Raw genomic sequence first — 26,446 nt, 5'->3', positions numbered from 1 at the left:
GAGGGTGCTTTTTTTTTTTTTTAATTAAAATTTATTATTGTATTAAATAAATTGAAAAGTTATTTTTAAAATAAAATAAAAACAACATTTGAGACACTATTCACGCGGCCAAGGAGAGTATAACACACTCTCTTTACCAAATCAGTAATTTATGCCTGATAGGTACCAATTTTAGTATTTGAGGTGTCTGATAGGTACAAGCATTAGTTGGAGGTCCAAGTAAATTTTCGAAACAAGTTTGAGGGTCTAACGAAGACTTAAGCCATTTGAATTTATCTATAATAAAATAGTACATGTGGCATCGCCTTCAAAAAGTTAATTTAAAAGATCATGTATTTCTTAAAAAAGTCTTGAAAATTCTTTAACTTTTATGTAGGGTAGAAAGTAATAAAAGACAAATATAAGGACAATATTTCAAGAGAGTTTTTTAATTGATAAAATATAATTACAAACTAATTAAGGACTATCAAAAAGTTATCTTCTCCATTAAAAGAAAGTTTTTTAGTGGATAAGACATAGTTAAAATGTAACTAATAACTACAAAAAGTTAGTTCTCCCTTATATATATAGTAAAGTAATATAAAAACGTATTCCCGCTGGTATCTTCAAACTTTTGCGTAAATTTTGTCTTCCTTTGTTGTGCTCTTTTTATCGAATTGATTGATTCTTTCTTCATGGTTGCTGTTACTGCTCAGTACCCATTCGGTATTTTCCCTCATTTCCATGGAAATTCTAGGTTACTTTCCCCAGAAACCGAGTTTTGTACTGTTAATTTTCCCTCTAGAGTTGAATATTCCAGATTTATTCTTCACCCTAAGGTACTTTGTTTATTCTTTTTATCATTTTGATTGATATGTGCTGTTTGAGTTTTTATGATCATGTATTTGCTTTTTTAATTATGTTGAAATTGATGATTAAAATGGACTAGGAAAATCCTTCTGTTGTAAAAATGGTTTTTCTAGATTCTGTTAATAATTGATTATAATAGAGCCCTTTAGTCCAGGTAGATAAGAGTGTTCCTTTCTAATGGTTTTTCTTATGCTCTAGATGACATTTTTGGCCAAAAAAGCATGAAGATTGATAGCCTTTGTGCATATTTCTGTAGAAAACTAAAAAGAAAAGAAGCATTAACTACAGTTTGAGTGATATTAGTGATGGTGAATTTCCTTTCATATAGCAGGGAATGTGATGTAATTGAAGTTTGTTGAGCGTTTGATGTGTGGAGGACTCATTATCCACGCGGTAGCAGTTGCAATCGTGTTGTAGGTGCTGTGGGGGATCCAGGATTTTTAGTAAGGGGTCTGAAAAATAAAATTTAGTGTTTGAAATTCGAACTTGGAGCTTCAAGGAGAATATGGACTACCTAATAACCATTGAACCAACCTCTAGTCTCGTGTTCAAAGGATTCAAAATCTATATATGTATATAATAAATAAAAAAATTACTTTATATATGAAGGGTAATTTTTTGCCGAGGGGGGTGGGATCTCTATTTTTAATGTGAGTAGGAGTATCACATAAAAAATAAAAATTTTACCGTATACTTGTCAAAGAAAAATAAAGAAATTACCTTTTATACACAATGTAATTTTTTGTTGAGGGAATTTTGATGAACACCCTTCTGTCCCCCTATATCCGCCCCTGTGCACGTGAGATCTCTATGTTTAACACGAGGAGGAGTATCGTGTAGTATTTGATGGAAACTGATGGTGTAAGAAGTTGGTGTTTTCAAGTATTGTAGAAAGGGAATTATATCCTTGATAGGAAGGTCACAATTTGGTCTTAGAGTGGGAATGCATCTACAGATCCTTGTCCTTACCTGGTATCCTAGTTGTTGGCCCTAGCGTCCAGCTAAATCTACCTCATCGTATGATTCAGGAGGGTTATCTACTTTGGGTAGTATATTTACGTAGTTACATGTGAATATTCTCAAATAACCATTATGAGGCTCAGTGTTGAGGAATGTGCTTGCATCGTCGTATAATGCGATGATACGAAGCAATGTGAGCCCTTCGCTGCATGTGGCAGATACGAGCCAACCGTACAGAAGCGGGCACATCACAGGGTTATGCGAGATGCGAGCCGATGTGAGTGCTTCATGTTGATTTTATATTTGGGTCAATTTTAAATAATTAAAAAAAAGAGTCACTTCATGTTGATTTTAGTTTAGGATCAATTTTAAATTTAAAAAAAGAGTCTACTTTTTTTTCTGGTTTGTTTTGCTATTGTGGTTTGTGTTGTTTTGCTGGTCCGTTTCGATGTGTTTCAGTGATCAAACCGGTGATTTTGGTGTTTAATTTAAACTTTTGCTTATATATATTGCCTTTATTGTTGATTATATAGTTGTTATGGTCTTTTCATTTCTATCTTACTGTTTGGAAACTCTATTTAGTCTTTTTTCTTTTAAATTGCGCTTCACTTCAATGATGCGAGCGCATCGCTTCACGCTTCGCATAATGAGTGATGAGGCTAGTATAGTAAAAGCAGTCAATTGTTAGGAACTGGTACACTGCCCTTCAGTAAAAATGAGGGCGAGTACTTTGCCAAGTGAAGCGATGTATATCTTGGTTAGATGCCACTATAGACCAAAGTGGTTGGTAAAAGTAGTCCGGAATTAGAGCATAGAAGCCTGTTCTATATAGCATGCTTTAGCTATAGTTAGACCTCTCTACAACATCACCTCGTTATAACGATATTTCGCTATATCGGCCCGATTTTCTCCGAAATCGATTTTTAATATTATATTTTACTTCTCTATAACAACGTTCTACCTATAATAACAATGACGTTTATTATGGCGGTACACTCTTTGTAAAATTACTTCTTTATAACAACATAGTCAAATATTATGTAATAATCTTTTATAAGAAAATATATTATGTACAAACTAAAATACCAAAATATATATGGTAGATCATCAATTTCATGCACATAGTAAATTTTAAGTCTGAATATCTAATTTAAAGAAAAAAACTATATTTAAATGGTGCACATAAGTTATTTCATAACTTCACGAGGAAAAGACTACAAATATTTGCCTTTTTTATATTCATGTTCTTTCTAATTTTGCATACTTTTATTTATAAAATCTTAATGAGATCTGTATGTCAAATGTTAGTATAACAACACCGCTCTACAGCAGCCATGAAATTTTCAGACGAGATTTGACTGTATATCAATTTTGTGAACAGTTGTCAAAAAGGAAAAAGAGATTTAGTAGCGTATAATGTGTTGTCTACACTTATTCCCACTGTTTCAAGATAACCCTTAGAGAGGTATTTTTACTCTACATTTCATGTATTGGGTTTTCTAGGACTCAATGAAAATCTGCCAGTGTCTCTTAACTTTAATGTAAGCAGCACAATAATAACACTAATATGCCTATGCATATGCAATTTTTTAACATTTGATGTTATTGTTTGTCTATATGCCAAAATCTTTTGAATAACTGTTGTGTGATCTTCAACTCTTCTTGTTGCAGGGTCATGTTGCTGAAGTACATTCTTTGCCACATGTCGGTGATTTCACTGGTGAAAATGAGGCAACACCAATTCTTGATGCAATTGAAAGTCCCATGAGCCTAAAGAATTTATCAACTAAGGTCAAATAATTAGCACTTCTCTTCATTTGACCCTTTAAACTCACGGGGCCATATTGGCTGGCTGACTATGACCAACTTGGTGCAGGAACTGAAACAACTAGCTAATGAAGTTCGATCAGAATTATCTTTTATCATGGCAAAAGCTCAAAAACCTTCAAGGTCCAGTCTAACCGCGGTGGAGCTGTCTGTTGCTATTCATCATGTATTTAATGCCCCCATGGACAAAATATTGTGGGATGTGGCTGAACAAGTAAGATCCGCTTGGTAATATACCAGAAAATGGTAGATTTCCAATTCAATGAGTTATAGTTATACTAAATAACATGTGAAGCTAAGAAGCTATGCAACTCCCAACATTTGATCATTTTTCAGGTTCCTGAGAAATTTTTCTCATGGTAAAAGTTTGTATTTTTAACATTTTGGACAGACATATGCACATAAACTTCTCACTGGAAGGAGGCAAATTATGCAAACACTTGGAGAACAAAATGGCCATCCTGTGGCAGCCCCAGATTTTGAGAGCGAATTTGATCCCTTCGGATCAGGGCATGGATGCAACAGCATTTCTGCTGGACTTGGTAGAAACATGCTTCTGCTTTTCCCTCCCTCTTCAATTATTTTTCAAAATTCCTGACTGCTGAAGGTTACTATAGGAAGTGCATACTTGTTTTATAATTTAATTCCTGTTACAAATCCATAAAAAAGTTGCCTGGTAACTCCATCAAAATTTAAAGTGTTTGTCCAGTCTAGATTTGTATAATATTTTCATCAATCATGTAATGTAGATACTTAGACTATAGTGTCACCTTCAATAGGATTGGCTGTTGCCCGAGATTTTAAGGGGAAGCGTGATCGTGTAGTGGCAGTGATCAACAATGAAACAACTATGGCCGGCCAAGTTTATGAGGCAATGAGCAATGCAGGATATTTGGACTCAAATATGATTGTCATACTAAATGATAGTCAGCATTCTTTACACCCAAAGCTTGAGGAGGCCTCTAAAACACCTATTAATGCTTTATCAAGTACTCTCAGCAAACTTCAGTCAAGTAAACTTTTCCGGAGGTTTAGAGAACTTGCTAAGGTATGTCCCTGCTATATTTACAAAAGAATACTCCTATCCACATTGACCAGTAAAGAGTTGGTTCAAATGCAAAATCCTAGTTATACATACATGTTTCACAAGTATTATGACAGTTCTAACATATTCCATGATCCATCTAGTGAGTTTGGCAGGAAAGCCAATCCCATCCATCACTTGTTCTAGGAAAATCCACTCAATTGAATCATGTGCTTTCTTCAAGTCTATCTTGATCATGCACTTAGGAGAAATATGTCTCCTAGTATAACCTTTGATCAATTCATGGGCTAGGATAACAGAGTTTGCAGTCTTGCAGTCTTTCTTCTGGGAACAAATCCAGTTTGTGCATCTCAAATGATTATAGGGATAATTGATTGCAGTCTTGCGTCTGGTATTTTACAGATAATCCTGTATAAAACAGTACAACATGCAGTTGGTCTGAACTCTCTAATTGTGACGGGACCAGCAATTTTAGGTTCCACAGTAATAGCTACACAATTAACTGCTCTGTACATCTTCCCAGAATAAAAGAATTCTTTGACAACTTGCATAATATCTGTTTTGATAATAGGCCAAGCCTTTTTGAAAAATCAAGTATTATAACCATCTACTCCAGGGATCTTACCATCAGCAATAGCCCAAAGACCTCTCTGTACTTCCACATCAGTAACCTCTCAGTAAGCATTAATTTCTGTCCGTGAGTTACTGAAGTCCATTTTGCATCACCATTATGTTCATAGCAGGAAAAGAACATGCAGAAGAGCCCATAAGTCCTTTGAAGAACAATATAATTTCCTTTCTAATAGCCTCAGGATTAGTCAATTTGATACAACCTAGAGCAGTGCATAAATTTGCTTTCTGTGACTTCTCTCTTATACAACAGCTGTAAAGTATCAAGCAGTTGGTTAAACTAGTGAAGATTTATTCCTTCTTGTATCATTTGTAGTTCACATCTAGCCTGCATAATCTTTTGTGCAATCCTTCTAAATTCATCTGAGTTGAGTGCTGAGCTTTCAATTTTGCACAGATATCTTTCATAGCTCTTCTTTCAAAGTTCTGTTTCGACACAGTTTCCACAATAGGGAGAAAATATGGGTGGTCTGCCCATATGTTAAAGAATTTGAAAGGTACCTCAGAAGACCATTTAGCCTGCTGGATATTTAGGGCCCTCTTGGACATGCGAAAGGAAATCATTGGATATGAAGTTGAAGTTGAAGTTTTGTTTGGACACGCAATTTATTTTTTTTAGTTGTATTTTTTCTCTTAAACATGAAAAGCTCACAAATTGTGAAAAGTAAACTATTCAATTTCCCCCAATTGATATAACGTTTCAAATTTGCAGTCATAGTTCATAAATAGGATATTGTAATATCATAATACATTGAATTGATAAATCACACATCTCCATGTTCCTTTTATAAATAAATGTCTGAGATTACAAACTTCCAAATGCAGAATAATTAATAAAGATCCACTAGTCAATAATAGTAGTTACTAGTTATTCTTTAATATGATCCTTTCACATGGTATATACAATCTCTTCACGCCAAGCATGTGCCCTTTTTTGTAAAATTTAAAATGATGGGTTTCTTTTCTTTACAAAATATAAATTTATGGGTCAAATTTTTTTTTTTAAAAAAGTTGAAATCATGATTCGGAATTCCAAATCATGATTTCTTGAGAATTTGGGATTCCATCTCATGGTTTCAAATCATGATCCCAAATTGCATTTTCAAACGTTGATTTGAAATCATGTAATGGAGTTGCATGTCCAAACTCTTGCTTAGTAGCATAGGGGAATGATCTGAGACAGCTGGTAAATCATAGTCAGTGTAGAGGTGGCCCTATTGCATCATCCATAAATCATTGCCAAAAGCCCTATCCAATCTTCTAAAAATTTTGTCCATGCTATGTTGCTTGTTGGCTCAGGTGTAGAATTCTACCTTCCAAGTCAATTCATTGAGAAGTAGGTTCTGGACACACTCAACAAAATCTTTAGTCCCACAGCTGTATTAATAAGTAATAACATTTCCAAATAGCCAATCGTGGGAACTTAACACTGCATTAAACTCTCCAAAGATAAGCCAAGGAATATTAGCCTTTCCATAGGGTTTCTCCTCTGTATAGCAGTATTAAAGCCAAAAACAATAGTAAGGAGACAGTCAAAACCATCACATCTTCTTTGACCTTGTCTGTATGATTACAGCTTGAGATAAACCATGTTTCCAACCTGAAACTCCCTCTCTGATCTATGCAGATTAGCATGATGTCTCATCCTTTCCCGAGTTTTGAGAAGGTTATCCTTAAGTAATTGTGCATCTATTGTCTCTTCATAACCACATCTTCAGCAGCAAGCATAATAGTATCCATCAGTGGTCCCATAGATGGGGACAATAACCATATAAAGCTTCAAAAGGAGTGCTTACGACCACCCAGCAAGGTGCAGCCACTACTTGCACTGGTGTGGTCTGTGCTTGTCACACACCTCAAGTAAGACTATGCATCTCATAATCCTCGAAGTTTGTCCATCTGTTTAGGGGTGATAAGCTGAACTATACAAAAGCTGAGTGCCACTTAACCTGAAAAGAGCCTTGCCAAAAGTTACTCAAAAAGATTCCGTCACTATCAGAAATGATAGACTCAGGTGCACCATGAAATGTGTAAGCTCTTTTCCAGAACTTGGTAAGAACGTAGTAGCAACCCGAAGGGAAGTGAAGGGGTGTGACAAGGCTATGAAGTGAGTAGCCTTTGTTAGGCCATCAGCAACCACAAAAATGATATCCTTACCATGGACTTACGCAATCCTTCAATAAAGTCCATACTTATGTGTCTTCAAAAATTATCAAGGATAGGAAGAGGTTGTAGTAGACATGGGTATGGGACATTTTCGTCCTTGCTTCTATTACAAACCTCACATTCAGACACAAACTGCACCACCATTTGTTTCATCAGGGGCCAATAGCCAATAGAACAGTTGAGACAACCTTTTAAGAGTACCAAGTTGTCCAGAGTGACCTCCTAGATTAGAATCATGGAAGGTTTGGATAAACTGATGCCTGAGATTTCCAGTGGAGCCCACATAAATCTTTCCCTTTCCCCTCAATAATCCTGAGTGAAAATGCCATAATCTAGGACCAGTGGTGTCTACTATCAGTTGAGTAATGAATTCCACAGCTATATGATCACCTTCATAACTAGCTGTAATTTCCGATATCCATAATGGAATTTTCACACTAATGGCTTTCAACCGGCTTTCCTAAGTTTGTAATATCTCTTCATATTGCCTTGAGCATCAACTACTTTATTTTCTGCTCCCCTTTTATATTGAACCTCATTTTCTAACTCTTAGCTTGGTTAGTCTTCTTTGTTGTACTGTTGAGGTGACCTTCTCTAACAAATATTTTAGGCTATGATGATTAGATTTTACCACAAAATGCTTGTACCAAAGGTAAATGCCTCCATTTGTCCACGACATTCAATAAAGCCATGTACTCCTTTTCATAGATAGACTTATCTCTGTATCTAGCTGCTAATACTTTACTGAAGTAAGCTATTGGCCTTCCTTTTTGCCAAATCACTACACCAATCCCCGAGTGGCAAGCATCATTCTCCATTACAAATTTTTCATTTTAATCTTATATGGACTGCTCTGGAGTAGTGGACATGATCTTATTCACGGCTGAAAAGGCTTGATCAGCCTCATTAGTCCAAACAAAAGCATCTTTCTTCAATAAATCAGATAATGGCCAACTTATGCTTCTATAATTTGCCACATACTTCCTGTAATAACCTGTCAATCCTAGGAGCCCCCTTAGAGCCTTGATAGTTTTGGGAGAAGGCTAGTCTTCCATGGCCTTACCTTAGCAGGATCAGTAGATATTCCTTCAGCATTGATCACTTGCCCAAGGCTGAATGAGCATTTGGACCTCTTTGCATTCAAGAAATGAGATATCAGGGTACTGAACACCAATACCACGTGCTCCAGATAGCGATTCACTATAGATAAGAATATCATCAAAAAATATCAAAACAAACCTCCTAAGGTATAACGGAAAAACTTGGTTCATGAGAGCTTAGAAGGTAGCAGGAGCATTGGTTAGCCCAAATAGCATAACCTTGAACTCACAGTGCCCATGTGTGTCCTGAAGGTTGGTTTATACACATCCTCAGCCTTCATTCTAATTTGGTGGTACCCTGCCCTTAGATCTATCTTTGAGAAAATCACTGCTCCATGTATCTCATCCCAGTGTTCAGGAATGCGCTCACATCGTCGCTTAATGCGGTGAAGCTAGGCGATGCGAGGGTCCGTTGCTGCGAGATATGAGGCAATCCAGCCGTGCTGAAAAGACCGCTATCTTGGTGTTGCGGTGAGGCAGTGTGACGCAAGATGCGGCGTGAAGCGCTTGCTTCATGTTGCTGTCCTTTTAGGGGTCAGTTTAAAATTTAAAAAGTAGAGTCCACTTGTGTTGAACTTCAGATTTTCTAAGGTTTTTTACTCTCACTGCTGCTACTTCACGACTGCTGCGACTAAACCCAAGTAATTTCTCTTCTTCTTCTTGCTTCTTTTATTCTCTCTTAAGAGTCGACTTCACCAATGCTGTGATTTTCTTTGCATCTTTCTCTTAAGATTTTCTTTTCTTCTTTCTTCTTCTTTCTTCTTCTTTTACTTTTTTCAACAGTGCTCTGTTTTTCAGCAGCAGCAGTGCTCTGTTTCTTTCAGCAGCAACAGTGCTCTGTTTTTCTTCTTCTTCCTCTTTCTTTTGTTCTTTCTCTGTTTTTGAAACATCATTAATTTAGATTTGGTTTGTCTTCTTTTTTTCTGGTTTGTTTTGCTATTTTGTTGCACTTCTTTGCTATTGTAGTGTGTGTTGTTTTTCTGGTCTGTTTCCCAGCGGTTTTTCAGTGATCAACAACAATAACAACAACATACCTAGTGTATTCCCACAAAGTGGGGTCTGGGGAGGGTAAAGTGTACGCAGTCCATACCACTACCTCAAATGAAGTAGAGAGACTGTTTCCGATAGACCCTCGGTTCATGATAGATAACAGTATAACAAACAAAAAATATAAAAGCACACAACAAAATTATAATACACTGCTGGATAATAAAGGAAATAAGACACCCATAATACTATAAAATCGTATACATCACCAAAACACCACGAACAAGAAACTCCAGGCACAGACACAAACCAAGCACTCATCCCTACTATCACGGCCGAACTCTTACCCGCTAACCCTCTACCCTAATCCGAGTCGTCCACACCTTCCTATCAAACCTCTGATTTTGGTGTTTAATTTAAAGTTTTTCCTATATATATTGTCTTTATTACTGATCATATAGTTGTTGTGGTCTGTTTAGCTCTGTCTTACTGTTTGGTTGCTCTGTTTAGTCTTTTTTCTTTTATATTGTGATTCACGTCAGTGATGCGAGCGCTTCACCTTTTTACGCTTCGTGCTTCCCTGAACACTGGCTCATCCCGAAGATCATCTACAATGGAAAGACGGTACTTATCTTTTACTTTTATGTCATTCAACCCCCTGCAATCAACACAAAACCTCCATATACCATCCTTTCTCTTAGCCAATAGAGCTAGAGAAGAAAATGGAGACGATCCCATTGAAGAACATGGAGACTGTTTATGGCTAATAATCCCACAGTCTGAAATACTTGCTTTTCTGACTCTTCCTTCTGTCATAGTTATATTTGTAAGGCCTTGGACTTACTGGTAAAGCACCATGTTTCAAGTTAATGGAGTGGTCTAGATGTCTTATTGGTGGTAAGGTTTTAAGCTCAACAAACACTGCCTGATACTTGCCAATCACCTCATTTATAGCGCCATCCACCTCTTTCTATTCAGCAGCTGATTCTCCCCTAACATGAATAGATGAGCCTTCAGGTTCTATCCCTTCCTAATTAACCCGCTGATAGTTCTACCATTGATCACACTCAGGCTACTCTCCAGTTGAATGGCAAGTAGTACTGTCCTACCAATTGTCACACTCCTCTTTGCATGACCACATTTGGTTGGATTCTTCTTCTTCATCCAGTCATTTCCCAACACCAAGTCACATCCTGTCAAGTTGATAATTCTCAAATCTTATCTGAAGGATTTACATCCATTTTCCAGCTAAACCCCAGCCTTCATAGGAACGCTATACTCAGCTACATAACCAGTATCACTCACAGCTTGTTCACCTATGAAGTTGTGTGTGCTTCCAGAGTCAATCAGTAGTACAAGAACCCTATTCTTGACCGATCCCTTGACCAATGTAGCATTCACGCCTTGGCTATTGCTAGACAAGGCACTCAAACATATGTCGTCCAGAACTTCCTGTTGTATCTCTCCTTCAATGATAAGATCAGGTGGCTCAGGCACCTCTATTTCATCAGGTGGTAATGCTTCCTTTCCGCCTACCACGCAATTTAACTGTTTAGCCTTGCAGTTGTACCCTGGATAGTATTTCTCTCCACATGTGAAGCACAACTTCTTGTTCGTCCTATGTTCATACACCTCAAGTTAGGTCGAGGGGTGTTCACAGAAGCACAGCAGCAGGCCTGGGGTAAATGGATCCACTTGCAAGGGTAGGAGTTTCGGCAAACACTTAATTCTTCTTTTGAGGTGCTTCAATGGCTTTCTTTTGCCGTCTAGCCTGTTCGATAGCCGACCTCAGTGTGACAGGTTTAAACACCTTAACCCCAAACTTAATCTCTTCCTTCAGAGCCCCAATGAAGCTATGAAGCTGGATAGAAAATGTGCCTCATTCAAGGCAGGGTTTCTTATTATCATTTATGCCTTCAAGTCTTCAAACTAGCCCAATAATTCATCCACATTTCCAGTATGAGAGAGCTTATTAAACTCTTCTACTGTATCTTCAACCAATACCTCCCCAAACCTGACACACACTTCCTCCTTAAAATTCAGCCCAATTGACTCAGATATAGGGCAGCTCTTTCGACCTTCTGATTATCAGCTGTCCTATATAAATTGAAATATTTCTCACACTAGTGTAGCCATTTCTTAGGTTCAGCTCCCTCAAAGCTTGATAGTTCTCATTTAGGAGGTGGAATAGACAGTCCTTCTCTAGCTTCGTGTTGTGGATTTGGGAGTAGAACCTCTCTTCCTAGAGGTAAACCTCAGGAGCTCTGGGTGGTGGGTGCCCTTTCTAGAGGAGTCAATCGATCTAAAATCAGCTCCAGTGTTCCTCTAATCCCAATCTGAGTTTCATTTAGATCTCTGCAAGTCGTAGTGAGATTCTCCAAAACTTCATGTCTCAACAATTTATCAACTAAGAGCTTCATCCTCGTTCCTTCTGCCATTATCAAGCTCACAGGTTAAGCGAAACCTAACTCTGATACCAATTGTCAAGACCGGACTTCGAATTATACAATTATAGAGCTAAAAGTGAAGAAAACACAGCAGAATTTTTATGGGACAGATTTTCTATTTATTGATTAATAAAGGAAAACTGAAATTACAACTAGTAACAGAATTGGAAATGGAAACTACACTATGATAAACTCCATTGATGATTCCATAATCTACAGAAGAAGGGGAACTGGGTTAGAGAAGAAGAAGAAATTTAGGAGAGAGAAAGGAGATCTGAGAGAAGAAGAATTGGGGTGAGAAATACCGATATTCAGTTATACCCTCTCTCGTGTGAAGTGTTGGTTAAACCAGCATGAAAGCTGATTTGGCATTGTGCCGATGTGGCTCAACCTCGACCTTCTCCCTTAATTAATTCTCAAGCAATCTCAGCCGTTATTTTCACCCCGTAGTTATAACTACTTATTGAAGGGGAGCCTTGGAGTAACTAGTAAAGTTGTTGCCATGTGACCAGGAGGTCACCGGTTCAAGCCTTGGAAAAAGCCTCTGGCAGAAATGCAAGGTAAGGCTGTGTACAATACACTCTTGTGGTGGGGCCCTTCCCCGGACACCGTGCATAGCGGTAGCTTTAGTGCACCGGGCTTCCCTTTTTTTAGTTATAACTACTTAATGGACATCAAAATAGGCCCGAGGCCAAGACATTTTCTGTTAGAATCCCCAATTTCCTCAGATACGGACTGTTCCATTGGTTGCAATGGAGTCATCATTACCCTAGCTTGCTATTTCTATCCAGGTATAACATGAGCACCTACTGAGCTTCCAAAAGCAGCAAGCGGTTGTTTTGGCTGCCCTTGCCCTCGCCCTCGCCCTCTGGCCATGGCACACATGGGCACACGGTAGGCTAACATATGCGGGGAGAGAGGAGAGAAGCTTACACTAAACTTTATTTTTTAATTGTTATTACACCCTTTTCAAGCACCAAAAAGAAGAATTCAAGAATTAAAGAAAACAGAAATGCTATGTTCTGCTTTTCGTCAATCACTTAATTATCAAAAAGAGAGCAAGATAAACCTACTTTGGCTTGCAGTTACGGTTTTTAAATAGGCTATACATTACTTATTAAACTCACAAAATCTACAGCAAAAACTTTTCGAATTCCACCACTTTTTAGTTGGTAGTTCTACATTAACCGAGGTCAATCTGGCAGTTCTGTGTTGTTTTTTCTTATGGTAAAGTAAATTTTTTTGATACTAAAGTACCTAGAAGGTAGTAAAAGCATACAAATTACAACACAGCTGCAACTGTTGCAATAACAATATACCCAGTATATTCACACCAAGTGGAGTTTGGGGAGGGTAAGTGTATGCAGTCCATACCACTACCTCAGATGTGAAATAGAGAGGCTGTTTCCGATAGACCCCCGGCTCAATATACAACAGTCTAGAAAAGAAATAGTAAAGGGACAAGAAACAATAGGAATAACGACACCCAATAATAACATAAACAAGACTCACCAAGTAATACGACAAATAATAATAATAATTCTCTCAAATAATACTAATACTATAGCTACAAGCACGGCTAACAAAACAAAGTCCTCCTACCTACTAACAATGACGCACACTTCTCTCCATACTTCTACCTTAATCCGCCGCCTCCACACCTTCCTATCTAGGGTCATGTCCTCGGTAAGCCGAAGCTTCTCCATGTCATATCTAATCACCTCTCTCCAATATTTCTTCGGTTTACCTCTACCTCGCCTGAATCCATTCCTAGCTAACCTCTCACACCTCCGCACTGGGGCATCTGTGCCCCTCCTCGTCATATGCCCAAATCATCTCAATCTCACTTCCCACATCTTAGCTTCTACCGACGCCACTCCCACCTTATCTTGAATAACCTCATTTCTAATCATATCCTTCCTCGTACAACCACAGCTGCAACTGTTACATTCTCAAAACTTCTATTAAAAAACAGTACCGATCTAGATCTTCTGCCATACTTCTCTTCACCATAAGTAAAATATTTTAAGACTCCTATTCTTAATACGAGCTAAACATGCCTTACTCCTTTCCAACCAAATGGTCCAAAAGATGCAAAGAGGTACCGTTTTCCAGACTTGCTTTTTATTTTTCCCTTCTGATTCTGCCAACAAATCAATAGATCTTTCACCTTCTTTGGCATCACCCATTGCACACCGCTCAGAGTTAGGAAAATAACAAGAAAAGATGTTCTGCAGATTCCTGAGAATGTTCACAGAAAAAGTATCTATTGCACAAAGGAATTTCCCTTCTCTGCAACATATCTTGAGTTAAATAGGCATTTCTAGCTACTAGCTACAATCCATTCTAAACAAACTACTTGAGGAGGTGGTCGTGATTTCCACGTCTTCCATGGCCAAATCAAATCCCAGTGGCCTAGCTCTGTGCTATTAAATCTGAGAGCTGATGGTAGTTATATTGATCTACTGATTCTGACAGAATATTTTCGGGATCTCTCTTCTTTTTGATGACTGAGCAATCTCTCTGGAGCCAATCCTTTGGGTCAACGAGAACATTTTCTTGGGAATATTGTCTTCTGTTTTCCCTTTTTTTTCCTCTGTAACTTAAAGATGGTAATTGATCTCACATACTTATCAACTTAAAAATGTTAATTCATTTGCAGTTTCTTTTTGAACATAAATTTTCTCCGTAAGCACACTGTGAAAGACCTTTCAGTAAGTGTCTGATAGAATTTTGGACACTTGAGCAAGCTATTTATTTGTGGTATATTATTGAGATGATTTGAAACATAATTTATGTTATTTTACTGTGAAAGTTTTCTAGATGCTTAACATGTTGTTATTAAAGTTCTGTTTATTGCTACGTTACATGAATTTTTCATTTGTTTTGATATACCAATTTTGAAATGCACAGTAATATTTTGTGAGGAATTTTGAAAATATGCCAAAGCTTAGCGAAAAACTAGATGTACCTGTATGGTTTCTTATACATATACCAGATAAGTACGCGTAGACAAGTTTATTTCTTTAGAAGGAACGTGTAGGCAAGTCTCTTGGACATGGGTTATTATCATTGTTGCAGAGAGTGATATATTTTTGTTATCTCTGATGAAGTTACCATGGTAAAATTCTTGTCTTATCATGTATGTCTACTATTGTCATATTCTGAATATCTGTTGCTTTTTATAGGTATTAACTAAGAAAATCGGGAAAGGCATGTATGAATGGGCAGCCAAGGTTGATGAGTATGCACGCGGTATGATTGGCCCGCCAGGATCAACCCTCTTTGAAGAGCTTGGCCTTTACTACATTGGGCCTGTTGACGGACACAATATTGAAGATCTAGTATGTGTTCTGAATGAAGTGGCATCTTTGGATTCAATGGGTCCTGTTTTGGTTCATGTTATAACCAAGGAAGAGCTGGAAGTAGGAGACAATCAAATGAATGCAGTTGCAAATGAAATTATGGAAGGTTTAATCCTGATCTCCTATCCTTTTCCGTTCTTCAACACTTAGGTTGTTAGACCTGGTGGGAACTTCTGTAATGCAGATGTAGTCGGAGCAAAGTTGATATAAACATTTGAAGTTGGATGGTATGTGTTTTTCTGGATATATGATCGAAAAGGTGCTTAGCTTTTAGACTAAGTTTTGCTCCAAGGATACTCTTAACAAGCTTAATTAAGATTTGGGTTTGCTCTTAAAATCTCCATGTATATTGAAATTTTATTGCTTTATATGCATATACATATATCTCATCGTCAACTGTATTGTATTATACTATTTTTATACTACATAATTTTGAAGACATAGATGAACTTAAATGGACGGCATGGGTAGTGAGGGTTCATATAGGCGATCCCGACTTGCTTCAGAATGAGGAATAGTTGTATAATTTAAAAAGCATCTTTCCATGAAGCTGTGGACTCAAGGATAAAACAAAAGAAACCAGGAATTTTATGTAAATTGGACATTGAGAAAGCATATGACCATGTCAACTCTTGTGTGTCCTGGAAAAGATGGGGTTTGGACAAAGATGGATTCAGGGGATAAATTTCTGCATCTCAACAGTAAGGTTTTCCGTATTGATCAGTGGATCGCCAACAGGTTTTCTTACCTCAGAAAGGGGCCTCAGACAAGGAGACCCTTTGTCCCCATTTTTTTCATCTTAGCCATGGAGGGATTAAACAACATGATAAAAACTGCCAGTAATAATGGTTGGCTAAGGGGTTTTGAAGTTGCTAGAGCCGGACGAGAGAGTTTGAAAATTACTCATCTCCAATATGTAGATGACACGTTGATATTCTGTGATGCTGGAGAAGATCAATTAGAAATCCTGAGACCAATTTTGATGCTCTTTGAAGGAATCTCGGGACTACATGTTAACTGGAGAAAAAGCTTCTTGTACCCTGTTAATGAGGTGTCAAATGGAAGGGTTCAACACTATCTTAGGAGATGAAGGTGGTGTCCTACCGACCATCTACTTGGGTATGCCACTGGGTTTCAAATCCAAATTCATAGAAATATGGAATGGAGTAATTGAGAAGAGTGAAAAGAAGCTGGCTAGGTGAAAGTCCCATTATCTTTCTGGGGAAGGCAGGTTTGACCCTCATAAACTCTGTTCTTGATGCACTTCCAACATATATGATGTCCCTATTTCCAATTCTAGTAGGGGTCATCAATAGGTTGGATAGCATAAGGAGAAATTTCCTTTGACAAGGTAACAGGGAAAGAAAAGGTTATCACCTAGTCAAGTGGAAAGCAGTGATAAAGGGCAAGAGACTTGGAGGTGTGGGGATCAAGAATTTCAAGCAACAAAGCAAGGCTCTAAGAATGAAATGGATTTGGAAGTACTCTAGTGAATTACAGACTCTGTGGTGTAAGGTGATAAAGCTAAGTATGAGGAGGGGGACAGCTGAACGAAAGAAGTCACTACTCCTTCTGGGGTGAGTTTGTGGAGATCCATCAGGGACTTATGGGAGGAGTTCAAACCAACCACTAAAATCAAAGTAGTGGATAGTGAGAAGACTGACTTCTGGAAGGATGATTGGCATGAATCAGGACATGAAGAACCTATTCCCAGACATTCACAGTCTAGTTCTAATCGAGTGACCCAACAAAGTACTATAGCAGAATTATGGACACCACAAGTGGAACTTCACTTTCAGGAGACACTTAAATGACTGGGAAATCCTAAGGGTGACAGAGTTCTTCAACATCATTGGTCAATTTAGAGGATTGGAGACTCGAGTGGATATTTTAAGGTGGCAGGGAGCTAAAGAATGGATTTCCAAAATGGGCTCAGCTTACAGGAAGTTGAACCAGGTTGATCACCAGACTCATAACTGGCCATGGAAACACATATGGAAAGTTAAAATCCCCCACAAGGTTGCATGCTTTGTTTGGTTGTTGGCCAAGGAAGCAATGCTCACACAAATAAACTTGATGAAGAGAGGAATACCACTATGCCCCAGTTGTTTTTTTTGTGGTGAAATTGCAGAAACAAAAACATTTATTTCTGCACTGCAAGGCAATTAGCAACCTATGGAGACTATTCTTAAGCCTCAAGAACATCTCATGGTCCATGCCTGGGAGAGTCATAGAAGCTTTGCAGAGCTGGGAGGAAATAAGGAGTACTAGCCAAGAACAGGAAAAGATGGAGAATAGTCCCATCATGCATCTGGTGGACAATTTGGAAGGAGCGGAATCTCAGATGTTATGAGAGCATAGAGAATAGTATGGAACAAGTCAAGCTGAATTGTACTTTGACCTTTGTGTTTTTGGTGTAATCAGATGTACTCAAATGACACTGTCACTGTTATCGATGTTCTAGACTCATTGTAATAGCAGGGCAGTAGTGTATAGGGCACTCTTGTAAATATGGTTTCAGTGCAACCTATGTACTGTTTTGATCATTACAGAAATAGATAAAGTTACCGGTTTCAGAAAAAAAAAAAAGCATCTTTTCATGTGGCTCTTAAAAACTAATTTCGATCAATTGATTTTCCAAATAAGGGTTGAATGAAATCCTGATTATCCTCATCCTTCAGTCAATTTTAGAGTAGATTTCTAGTAAAGGTGAAGTAAAATCTAATCCTGATAGCTGACCCTTGTTTCTATCAAAAGTAATTTGAATTTCTACCTCTCCATATATTTGAAAGTGTTGTGGGTATTGTGAGGTGATGCTATAGCACTAAATGGATGCTAGCTTCCCTACCTTGACCATAAGTTTTTCCTAAGTGAAGTTCATAAAAAAATCAAAAACTGGGTATAAATGGTTTGTTGTAAGCTCTTTCTGGCTCAGGAAGCAGGTCCTAGTGGAAGTTGATAGTTTTCAGATGGAACTCGAGAAGTGTTAAACATGTAGTAGCAAAGTTATCCTGAATGCAAAAGCTATGTGTTATTACTATAAATGATACTAATGGTTCACCTTTCTGTTGTGGTCAACGCAGGTGCATCTAGCTCAAACACTAAACCTTGTGGCACTCGAACATATAGTGATTGCTTTGTAGAGGCCTTGATATCAGAGGCAGAGAGACATAAAGATATTGTAGCTGTTCATGCAGGCATGGGAATGGAGCCATCACTTCACCTGCTGAAGAACGTCTTTGCAGAGAAGTTCTTTGATGTTGGGATGGCCGAACAACATGCGGTGACATTTGCAGCTGGATTGGCACGTGGAGGGCTGAAACCGTTCTGCATAATTCCTTCAGCTTTCCTGCAAAGAGCGTATGATCAGGTCTCTCTCTCTCTCTTTCTATCTCTCTCTCTCTCTCTCTCACACACACACACACACACACACACACACAGACACACACAGAGGATAAGACAATACACAAGGCAGCTAGTGCAAATGTCTAATAAATGACCTGGTTCTGTCCCCACCCCCCACGAAATAAGAGGAAAGGTCTTATGCATCAACACCAACTATCACTTTTATTTAGCTGTGTACCTTTTTAGCTGTAGTAAGTGAAGGATCAATGGATACAAGAAGCAAACTAAATAGTTGTTTTCAGGATTTGTTGAGTAGATTGAAAATCATTGAACTGTAGGTCTTGTTATTGAGTCATAGACTTCACAATTCTCATTTTCCTTATCTTAATTGACACTTCTTATTATTGGAAGAGGAAGTGGAGAATTAAATAAGGGCTGCTAACAAGCTAGTCCATAGGGAAAAATTTCACTTGGACATTTTTCTAAAAGTTTCACATATATCATACTGAAGGGGCTGGTTTATGCCCTCCTCTGGGAAGCGTTACGATCTCTTTACTGTAAGCATTATGTAGGTTTCTGATGGTGGTTGCAATTAACCTTATAATTCTCTTTCAGTATTCATGATATCTTTCTGGTCCCTCGTTTATCTGATTTAAAAGTTCCATTGAGATCCAGAAATGAGCAACTGAAGCAAGATCTTGGTTGTGTCTGCAAATATTTTGTGCAATTTTTTCAAAATCTCAAGCAAATGCAACCCAAAAGTCCTGAACATCTAAAAATATGATTAGTTTACTTTTCCCTATCTATGTCAGATTGGTTGTGTTGTTTTTGTCCTGCATTTTGACTTTCAAAGCATCATGTTCCTTAATATTCGAAATATGTCGAGAAAAGTGACTTCATTGTTATATTTTTGAACAGCAGGTCACTCTGTATTTTAATCAGCCTTGCCAGTGAGTCTGGAATCCTGTACTTGCTTGGAACTGTTCTTTTATGTCCAAATAATTGTCTCAAAGGAGAAGACATATCTTATCCAGAGAAAAAGGAAAATAATAGGGAGGAAAACAAGTTGTCCAACTTGGTTCAAACTTATGAAGTAAATTTGACTTCTGCTGAGAAAATGAAGTAAATAAGTGGTTCAATAACTTTGAGAATGTCAATTGGGCATAAAGTATAGAACCAACTTGTTGAAGTAATTGAGATCAATGTTAAATGGTCGATGTGTTGATGAAGTTTTTGGTCTATAACCTGTGTCATATTATCATTGATGTGCATCTTAACTTCATCATATGAAAAAATTAAGATTTCAATGTCCGCGATGCGGTGGATAGTCGCTGCTATATGGTAACATTGATCCTGTATGAGTCTATGTTGATAACTTCCAACTGCAATTTTTTCCAGGCACATTAATAGAAGACTTTTATTTCGGGTTTCTAAGATATCTTGTACCAAAGAGCGTCAGCTTGCTAAGATAAAGCACTATTTTCTAAAGTTCCCTTCATATTTTATTGGCTCCTTAGGTCATCCATGATGTAGACCGTCAGAAGGTTCCCGTGCGTTTCATTATTACAAGTGCTGGATTAGTAGGATCTGATGGTCCTATGCATTGTGGGGCATTTGATATAGCATTTATGTCCTGTTTGCCAAACATGATTGTGATGGCTCCTTCTGATGAAGTTGAGCTTTCTCATATGGTTGCAACTGCAGCCCTTATTGATGACAGGCCGGTTTGCTTCCGCTACCCTCGCGGCGCCCTTTCAGTGATGGAAAAGTCATTTGGTGGTGGAATTCCCATTGAGGTAATGTTTTGGCAAATAGATCTAGAAAGGCTCTGATGCATTCATGATAATGGCGACTCAATATTTTAGAAAAGGTTTGATTTGAATTATCACTTAATATTGTCAGCTCTTTGTTTTACTAAATCAATTTTGTAATTTATAATTGTCATTCCATGTTTATTTTATAGAAGAAAGACTGAATTATTACCCATATATTACTTTAAGGGATGTGATATATTTAAATCATTTAGCAGTTTCAGAAAAAGATATATTTAAATCCTTTATCCAACAATAACTTGTTTAGTAACGTGATTGGTCTACATAACACAGTCAAATAAGCCCTTCATATTTGAATTTTATTAATAGAGGTTTAGTCCACCTTGGTTGAACGGGTTTGAACCTAATTTGCATTTATATACTTTTTTGTTTTGTTGTTGAGGAGCAGGTTGGCAGAGGGAGAATACTTACAGAGGGTAAAGATATAGCATTACTTGGATATGGTTCCATGGTACAAAATTGTCTAAGAGCTCAATTGCTTCTTTCAAAGTTCGGTATTGAAGTGACTGTCGCTGATGCAAGATTCTGCAAGCCTCTCGACATAAAACTTCTTAGGCACTTATGCAAGAACCATTCCTTTCTAGTTACAGTCGAGGAAGGCTCTATAGGAGGATTTGCATCACATGTAGCACAGTTCCTCTCACTCGATGGGCAGCTTGACGCAGGAATTAAGGTAATTTTCAAATCATTTCTGAATCATTTGTTCAATGACAGCTGTAGGAATTTTCTTTGATGCTAACACCAAGTCACATTTCCGCATTAGAAGTATGAGATGTTTTCCTTTAATTCTTCTGACCGTGATTTAGAAATTTTTGATATACTGCTAACCTTGGATATCTCCTTCCACTCTCCCCCTTTCCAAGCACTAAGCAGTCTTTCCACATTACTGAATCTTAATGGACATTTTCGACTTGGAATCTGTTTTCAAACTTCATGGCTTCCTCGATATCATTTTAAATATTATTTTATCTATTACTATATGGTCTGAGATTAAAGCTTAAGCATCTTTTGTGATGATCTGTTCTTAGTGGCGACCAATCACTTTGCCTGACAACTATATCGAGCAAGCATCACCGAAAGAGCAGCTTGCTGTTGCTGGGTTGACTGGAAATCACATAGCTGCAACTGCGCTGAGTCTACTTGGCCGCACTCGAGAAGCTCTTCTTTTGATGTGCTAAATTCCATTTCTTTGTTCTTGTAAGTGTAAATATCTAAGGCCCTCCTATATCTACTTATGCGTTAGTGTAGACGTGGAAAGTACAAAAGGTTGTGACAGGAAAGAAGCCGTCTATATTTATCAGAAATAGGTGCAACAATGCAACATAGACAGGAAATGTGATCCACTGAATGAGTTCTCACCCCCCCCCCCCCCCCCCCCCCCCCCCCCCCCCCCCCCCCCCCAAAAAAAAACACACACACAGAGATTTCCAGCTATAATATCCCTCATCTGTTGAAGGTTTTAGTGACAAATGACCATTGGCTACTTGCTTAAAATGGTATGCTTTGTTAATATATCTGTAATGCTAGGAAAGGCCAGTAAAACATATAGAAAAGAAAATTGACAAAGTACTGCCATAACAATAATCTCGTGCTTAGTCATTACTGAGAAAGTTGGTCAGACATTGGGAGGTTTTAAAAAACGGTTGAGGAATCTTAATGTAATATTTTGGGGATAATTTTATTTTTATGTCCCTTTGAGAGGCGAAGCACAAACCAAGGTAAGTTTCATAAAATATCCTCAAATTGTGTACACAAAAGGTAATTGTTGAAATCACTTGAGATCAACGGGTAGAAACTAGAATTTCTGTGAGAAACTTACATTGAAGAAGGAAAATTAAGCTGTATTTAGCTTGTTGTATTGAAAGAGATAGAAGTAGTTTACAATGAGTATTGGCCGAGTATTTATAGACTACCACAACTTATTCTAGAAGGTTTCAATCTTCCTAACCAATTAACTCAGCCAACTGTAACTAATCTTCAATGTAACAGTAATGAGCTACAGTAACAAGTTCAAAGAAACAGTAAAAATAACTAACTCCTAACTGTGTACATTTTAACATTCTCCCTTAAGCTGAATGGTGCAAAATGTTAAGTATACCAAGCTTGCTCAACAAATGATGATGTTGATCTTGACTAAGACCTTTGGTAAGTATATCAGCCACCTGATGTTGAGTAGGAACATATACCGTCTTCACCAACCTTGCTTTAATTTTGTCTCTAATGAAATGACAATCAATCTCTATGTGTTTTGTTATTTCATGAAAGATGGGAGTAGTTGCTAATTGAATCGCAGACTTGTTGTTACTCAGAATGGTGATGGGTTTGATGATGGGGACATTTAATTCAGCATATAAACCTTCTAACTAGGTGATCTTTGCTAATGCTGAAGCCATACTCCTATATTCTGCCTCAACTGAGCTCCTAGATATTGTATGTTGTTTCTTGGACTTCTAAGACACCAAGAATCCTCCAAAATGTATCACATACCTAGTATATGATCTCCTTGTGTTAGGGCATGCAACCAATCTGAATTACACCACCAAATTAACTTTGCAGTGATCTGAGTCTTAAGCCATATGCCTTGACCTATAGTGCCTTTTAGGTACCCGACTGCTCTGCTAACATCTTCCAAATAAGACTTCTTTGGTTGCTGCATAAACTGACTTAAGGTCTGCACAACATAACTGGTGTCTAGCCTGGTAATAATGGCATACATGAGCTTCCCAACTAGTCTAATAATATGTAGCATTTTAAGAATGACATCTCCAGTTGCACTAGTAGCTCTATCAAACTCTACTGAAGTCAACTTGGCATTTGACTTTAGTGGTGTAATAACTAGTTTTGCACCAGCAAGTCCTGCCTCAGATATAAGTTTCAAGTTATACTTTCTCTGATTTAGTAAAACTCCTTTGCCAGATCTCAGCACTTCAATTCCTAGAAAATATTTAAGCTCCCTTAAATCTTTAAGCTTAAAGTGTTGATGTAACACCTTCTTAATTTCACATATCATGGCAGCATTGTCTCAAGTAATAAGCAAATCATCTATATATACTACTACCACAACCATTCTTGCTTTCCTTTCAAGGTAAAAAGAGAACAATCATAAGTGCTTTGGCTGAAACCTGCATTGATCAGTGTTGTAGTAAGCTTGATTTTCAGTGGCCTTGAAGCTTGTTTAAGTCCATATAATGACTTGATCAAGCTACATACTTTATGTGGTCCTTCCTTCTTGAAGTCATTTGGCATCTTCATATATACTTCTTCATCCAGATCTCCTTTTAAGAATGTATTATACACATCCATTTGATACATACACCATCATTTTAAAACTGTCAAGCAATCACACACCTTACTGTAACCATCTTAGCAACTGAAGAAAAGGTGTCATGGTGGTCAAGGCCTTCTTGTTGACTATAACCCTTGGCTACTAATCTTGATTTGAACCTCTCAACATCTCCATTGGCTTTGTAGTTAATTTTGTACACCTATTTTGATCCAAAGACATTTTTACCTTGAGACAGGTCAACAACTTTCCAAGTATTGTTGTCTTTTAGTGCTTTGATTTCCAACTTCATAGCCTCAATCCACCTCTCATCCTCAGCATCTTGGCTATAACAATGAGGTTCTACCACTGTAGAGAAGTTGGATAGATAACATTGGTATCTAGGAGTAATATTCAGATAGGATAAGTAGTTGGCAATAGGATATCTTGTCTTTTTTCCCTTCCCAGGTGTTACATAATCTTTCATTCAGACAGGTTGTTTGGAGAATCTAGGTGTTCTTCTTAGGAAAACACACATAGGTGGCAAGACAGTATCATTGGGCAGATCAGAAACTACTCCAGGTGGTTCATCAATTGAAGTATTTGAGGCAACACATCTGCAGATGGTATATCAGGAACTACACTTGATATGTCAGACGTTGAGAAAGGAAAATCTATATCAGAATCTACATCTGTATGATCATCAACACTTAATTGTTGTTGAAGGAAATTTGTAGTAGATTCATTAATGTTTTTATTAGTAAAGGGAAATACATGTTCGTGGAACATAACGTCTCTGGTCATAAACAGTTTGTTAGTGGCCAAATTCATCAGTAAGTATCCTTTTTGAGTATTTGAATAACCCATCAAGACTGCAGGTTTGTCTTTTTCTAAGAACTTGTCAGCCCTTGGTAATGCAAATGCAAAACACAGACAACCAATAACCTTTAGATGTGTCAGGAATGGAGGCTTGGAGAATAACTCTTTATAAGGACTTTTACCCTCTATAACAAAAGAAAGCAACCTATTTAGTAGATAAACTGTAGTTTTAACAATCAAACCCCAAAATCTGATAGGTATCTGTGACTGAAACTTGGTGGCTCTAGCCATATTTAAAATTTATCTGTATTTTTTCTCAACTACACTATTTTACTGAAGTGTATGAGTATAGCTACTTTGATGTATAATTCTTAAAGATCTAAAGAAGTCACCACATTGTGAGTTAAAAAACTCTTTGCCATTATCAGATCTTATAACTTGAATATGTGGCCAAGTTCTGTCTGAATCATGCATACAAAGGTTTTGAGATTCATAACAATTTCAGACTTTAATTGTAACAAATGAATCCAAGTATATCTACTATGATCATCAACAAGTGTTAAGAAGTAGTATTTCTTGTCATAGGTAGGTATTTTTATAGGGTCCACAGATATCCATATGTACAACATCAAAATACTGAGTAGCTCTAGTCTTACTTAAAGGAAAAGTTAGTCTAGTCCGCTTAGCTAAGGGACAAACATGAAAATTATTCAAACCTTCTATATCCTTATCATGCTTCAAGATGTTTATCAACTTTAAGACTTAGCCTGAGGGATGATCAAGTCTTTTGTGCCAGAGATTGTAATCCTGCATAACAATTTCTGCTACAAATTTGTGAGCTTGAGCCTGTGATTTTTATGTCTTATGCACTTCACATTTTCTTTTGAAAATATACAAGCCACCATTTTCCTTAATCTCCTTTACCCTGCCACTGTGAAGGTCCTGAAAGACACAAAAGTCATGGTAGAAAGAAACAAAACATGAAAGCTGCCTAGTAATTTTACACACTGACAACAAGTTAAGCTTAAAGTCAGGCACAAATAGTGCATCTCTCACAGTTCCATCTTTAAAAATATGTGCTTCTCCAGTATGAGATATATCCACCTTAGCATTAGTGGGAAGGTGCACCTTATTCTTTTCTGAAACACCTATTTTGTAGCATTTTGACAAGACAGCCGTATTTGTTGCAATATGATGTGTTGCACCAGAATCACTATCCATTCTTGTGACATCTGATGACATAATGAGCAAACAACTTTACCTAACATATTAAATTGCTTATTCTTAAGTATATCCTTATGCAACATTTTTATGATTTATTTGTATTCTCCATCTGTGAAGGCTTGTCCCTTGGGTAGAATAACACTGTGTATCCTTTTGTTTTCTTCATGACTAGTTGAAGCAGCTTGCCCTACACCTCCATAGAAATTGTTACCAACTATGTTGTTTGCTGAATGTTGAACATTTCTCTGTCCTCCATACTGATGTCCATGATTACCATATCCTTCAGACTTTCTGTGTGATTGATTGTTAAATCCTGCAGAATTAAAGAATTGATGTGATCTTTTTCAGTTACCACTGTAACCTCCTTTTTTTCTCTGTTTCTAATCATTAAGATAGCCTATCAATTTATAGCAAGTCTCTCTAGTATGACTAGTACGATGGCTGTAGTCACATTTCTTTCCTCTATTGGTTTATGATCCATAATTCTTGAGTTTCTATTCACTTGCAATACAATTGGATCAGTCTTTTCACTAGTGATATTTTCACAAGCCAATTGCTAAATTTCATATTCTGTTATCATTGTATAGG

The 26,446-nt window shown here is 37.4% G+C and overlaps 2 protein-coding genes across 5 annotated transcripts; one reads left to right on the top strand and one right to left on the bottom strand.

Annotated features, from left to right (window-relative positions):
- Nucleotides 1-570: 570 nt before the first annotated feature.
- Nucleotides 571-24,668, top strand: LOC107852342 (probable 1-deoxy-D-xylulose-5-phosphate synthase, chloroplastic). Of its 4 annotated transcripts, none has more exons than XM_016697406.2 (11): nt 571-818; nt 3,481-3,600; nt 3,686-3,850; nt 4,028-4,178; nt 4,416-4,684; nt 15,200-15,482; nt 18,460-18,746; nt 20,239-20,517; nt 20,942-21,226; nt 21,582-21,750; nt 24,311-24,668. In XM_016697406.2, exons 1-10 carry the CDS (start codon nt 675-677, stop codon nt 21,729-21,731), a joined length of 2,133 nt encoding a protein of 710 aa, XP_016552892.1. In that variant the 5' UTR covers nt 571-674; the 3' UTR covers nt 21,732-21,750; nt 24,311-24,668. The 4 variants fall into 4 exon arrangements, with proteins under 4 accessions (XP_016552892.1, XP_016552891.1, XP_016552890.1 ...); XM_016697405.2 differs by having other exon boundaries at nt 24,307-24,668; XM_016697404.2 differs by lacking the exon at nt 24,311-24,668 and having other exon boundaries at nt 21,582-21,920.
- On the bottom strand, nt 23,033-25,855 carry LOC124886593. The gene is made up of 6 exons (XM_047395426.1): nt 25,691-25,855; nt 25,530-25,576; nt 24,352-24,432; nt 24,065-24,162; nt 23,676-23,828; nt 23,033-23,487 (listed from the first exon to the last, which is right to left on the bottom strand). Exons 1-6 carry the CDS (start codon nt 25,853-25,855, stop codon nt 23,033-23,035), a joined length of 999 nt encoding a protein of 332 aa, XP_047251382.1.
- Nucleotides 25,856-26,446: the final 591 nt, after the last annotated feature.

Source organism: Capsicum annuum, chromosome 8, assembly GCF_002878395.1.
Source record: "Capsicum annuum cultivar UCD-10X-F1 chromosome 8, UCD10Xv1.1, whole genome shotgun sequence".
In the NCBI taxonomy this organism is placed as follows: domain Eukaryota; kingdom Viridiplantae; phylum Streptophyta; class Magnoliopsida; order Solanales; family Solanaceae; genus Capsicum; species Capsicum annuum.
The sequence above is the reverse complement of the archived record's forward strand: the minus strand, read 5'-3'. Positions and strand labels throughout refer to the sequence as shown.

Excerpts from the sequence above, each read along its gene's own strand:
- LOC107852342 (XM_016697406.2), top strand. The coding sequence starts at position 675 with ATGGTTGCTGTTACTGCTCAGTACCCATTCGGTATTTTCCCTCATTTC. Across the intron at positions 4,685-15,199 it reads GGTTTAGAGAACTTGCTAAG|GTATTAACTAAGAAAATCGG; the intron begins GTATGTCCCTGC and ends TGCTTTTTATAG. Across the intron at positions 18,747-20,238 it reads TGCAAAGAGCGTATGATCAG|GTCATCCATGATGTAGACCG; the intron begins GTCTCTCTCTCT and ends TTGGCTCCTTAG.
- LOC124886593 (XM_047395426.1), bottom strand. The coding sequence starts at position 25,855 with ATGGATAGTGATTCTGGTGCAACACATCATATTGCAACAAATACGGCT. Across the intron at positions 24,433-25,529 it reads ATTAAGGAAAATGGTGGCTT|ATGTGTTGCCTCAAATACTT; the intron begins GTATATTTTCAA and ends TACCATCTGCAG. Across the intron at positions 23,829-24,064 it reads AGTTGTTGACCTGTCTCAAG|GAGATCTGGATGAAGAAGTA; the intron begins GTAAAAATGTCT and ends CATTCTTAAAAG.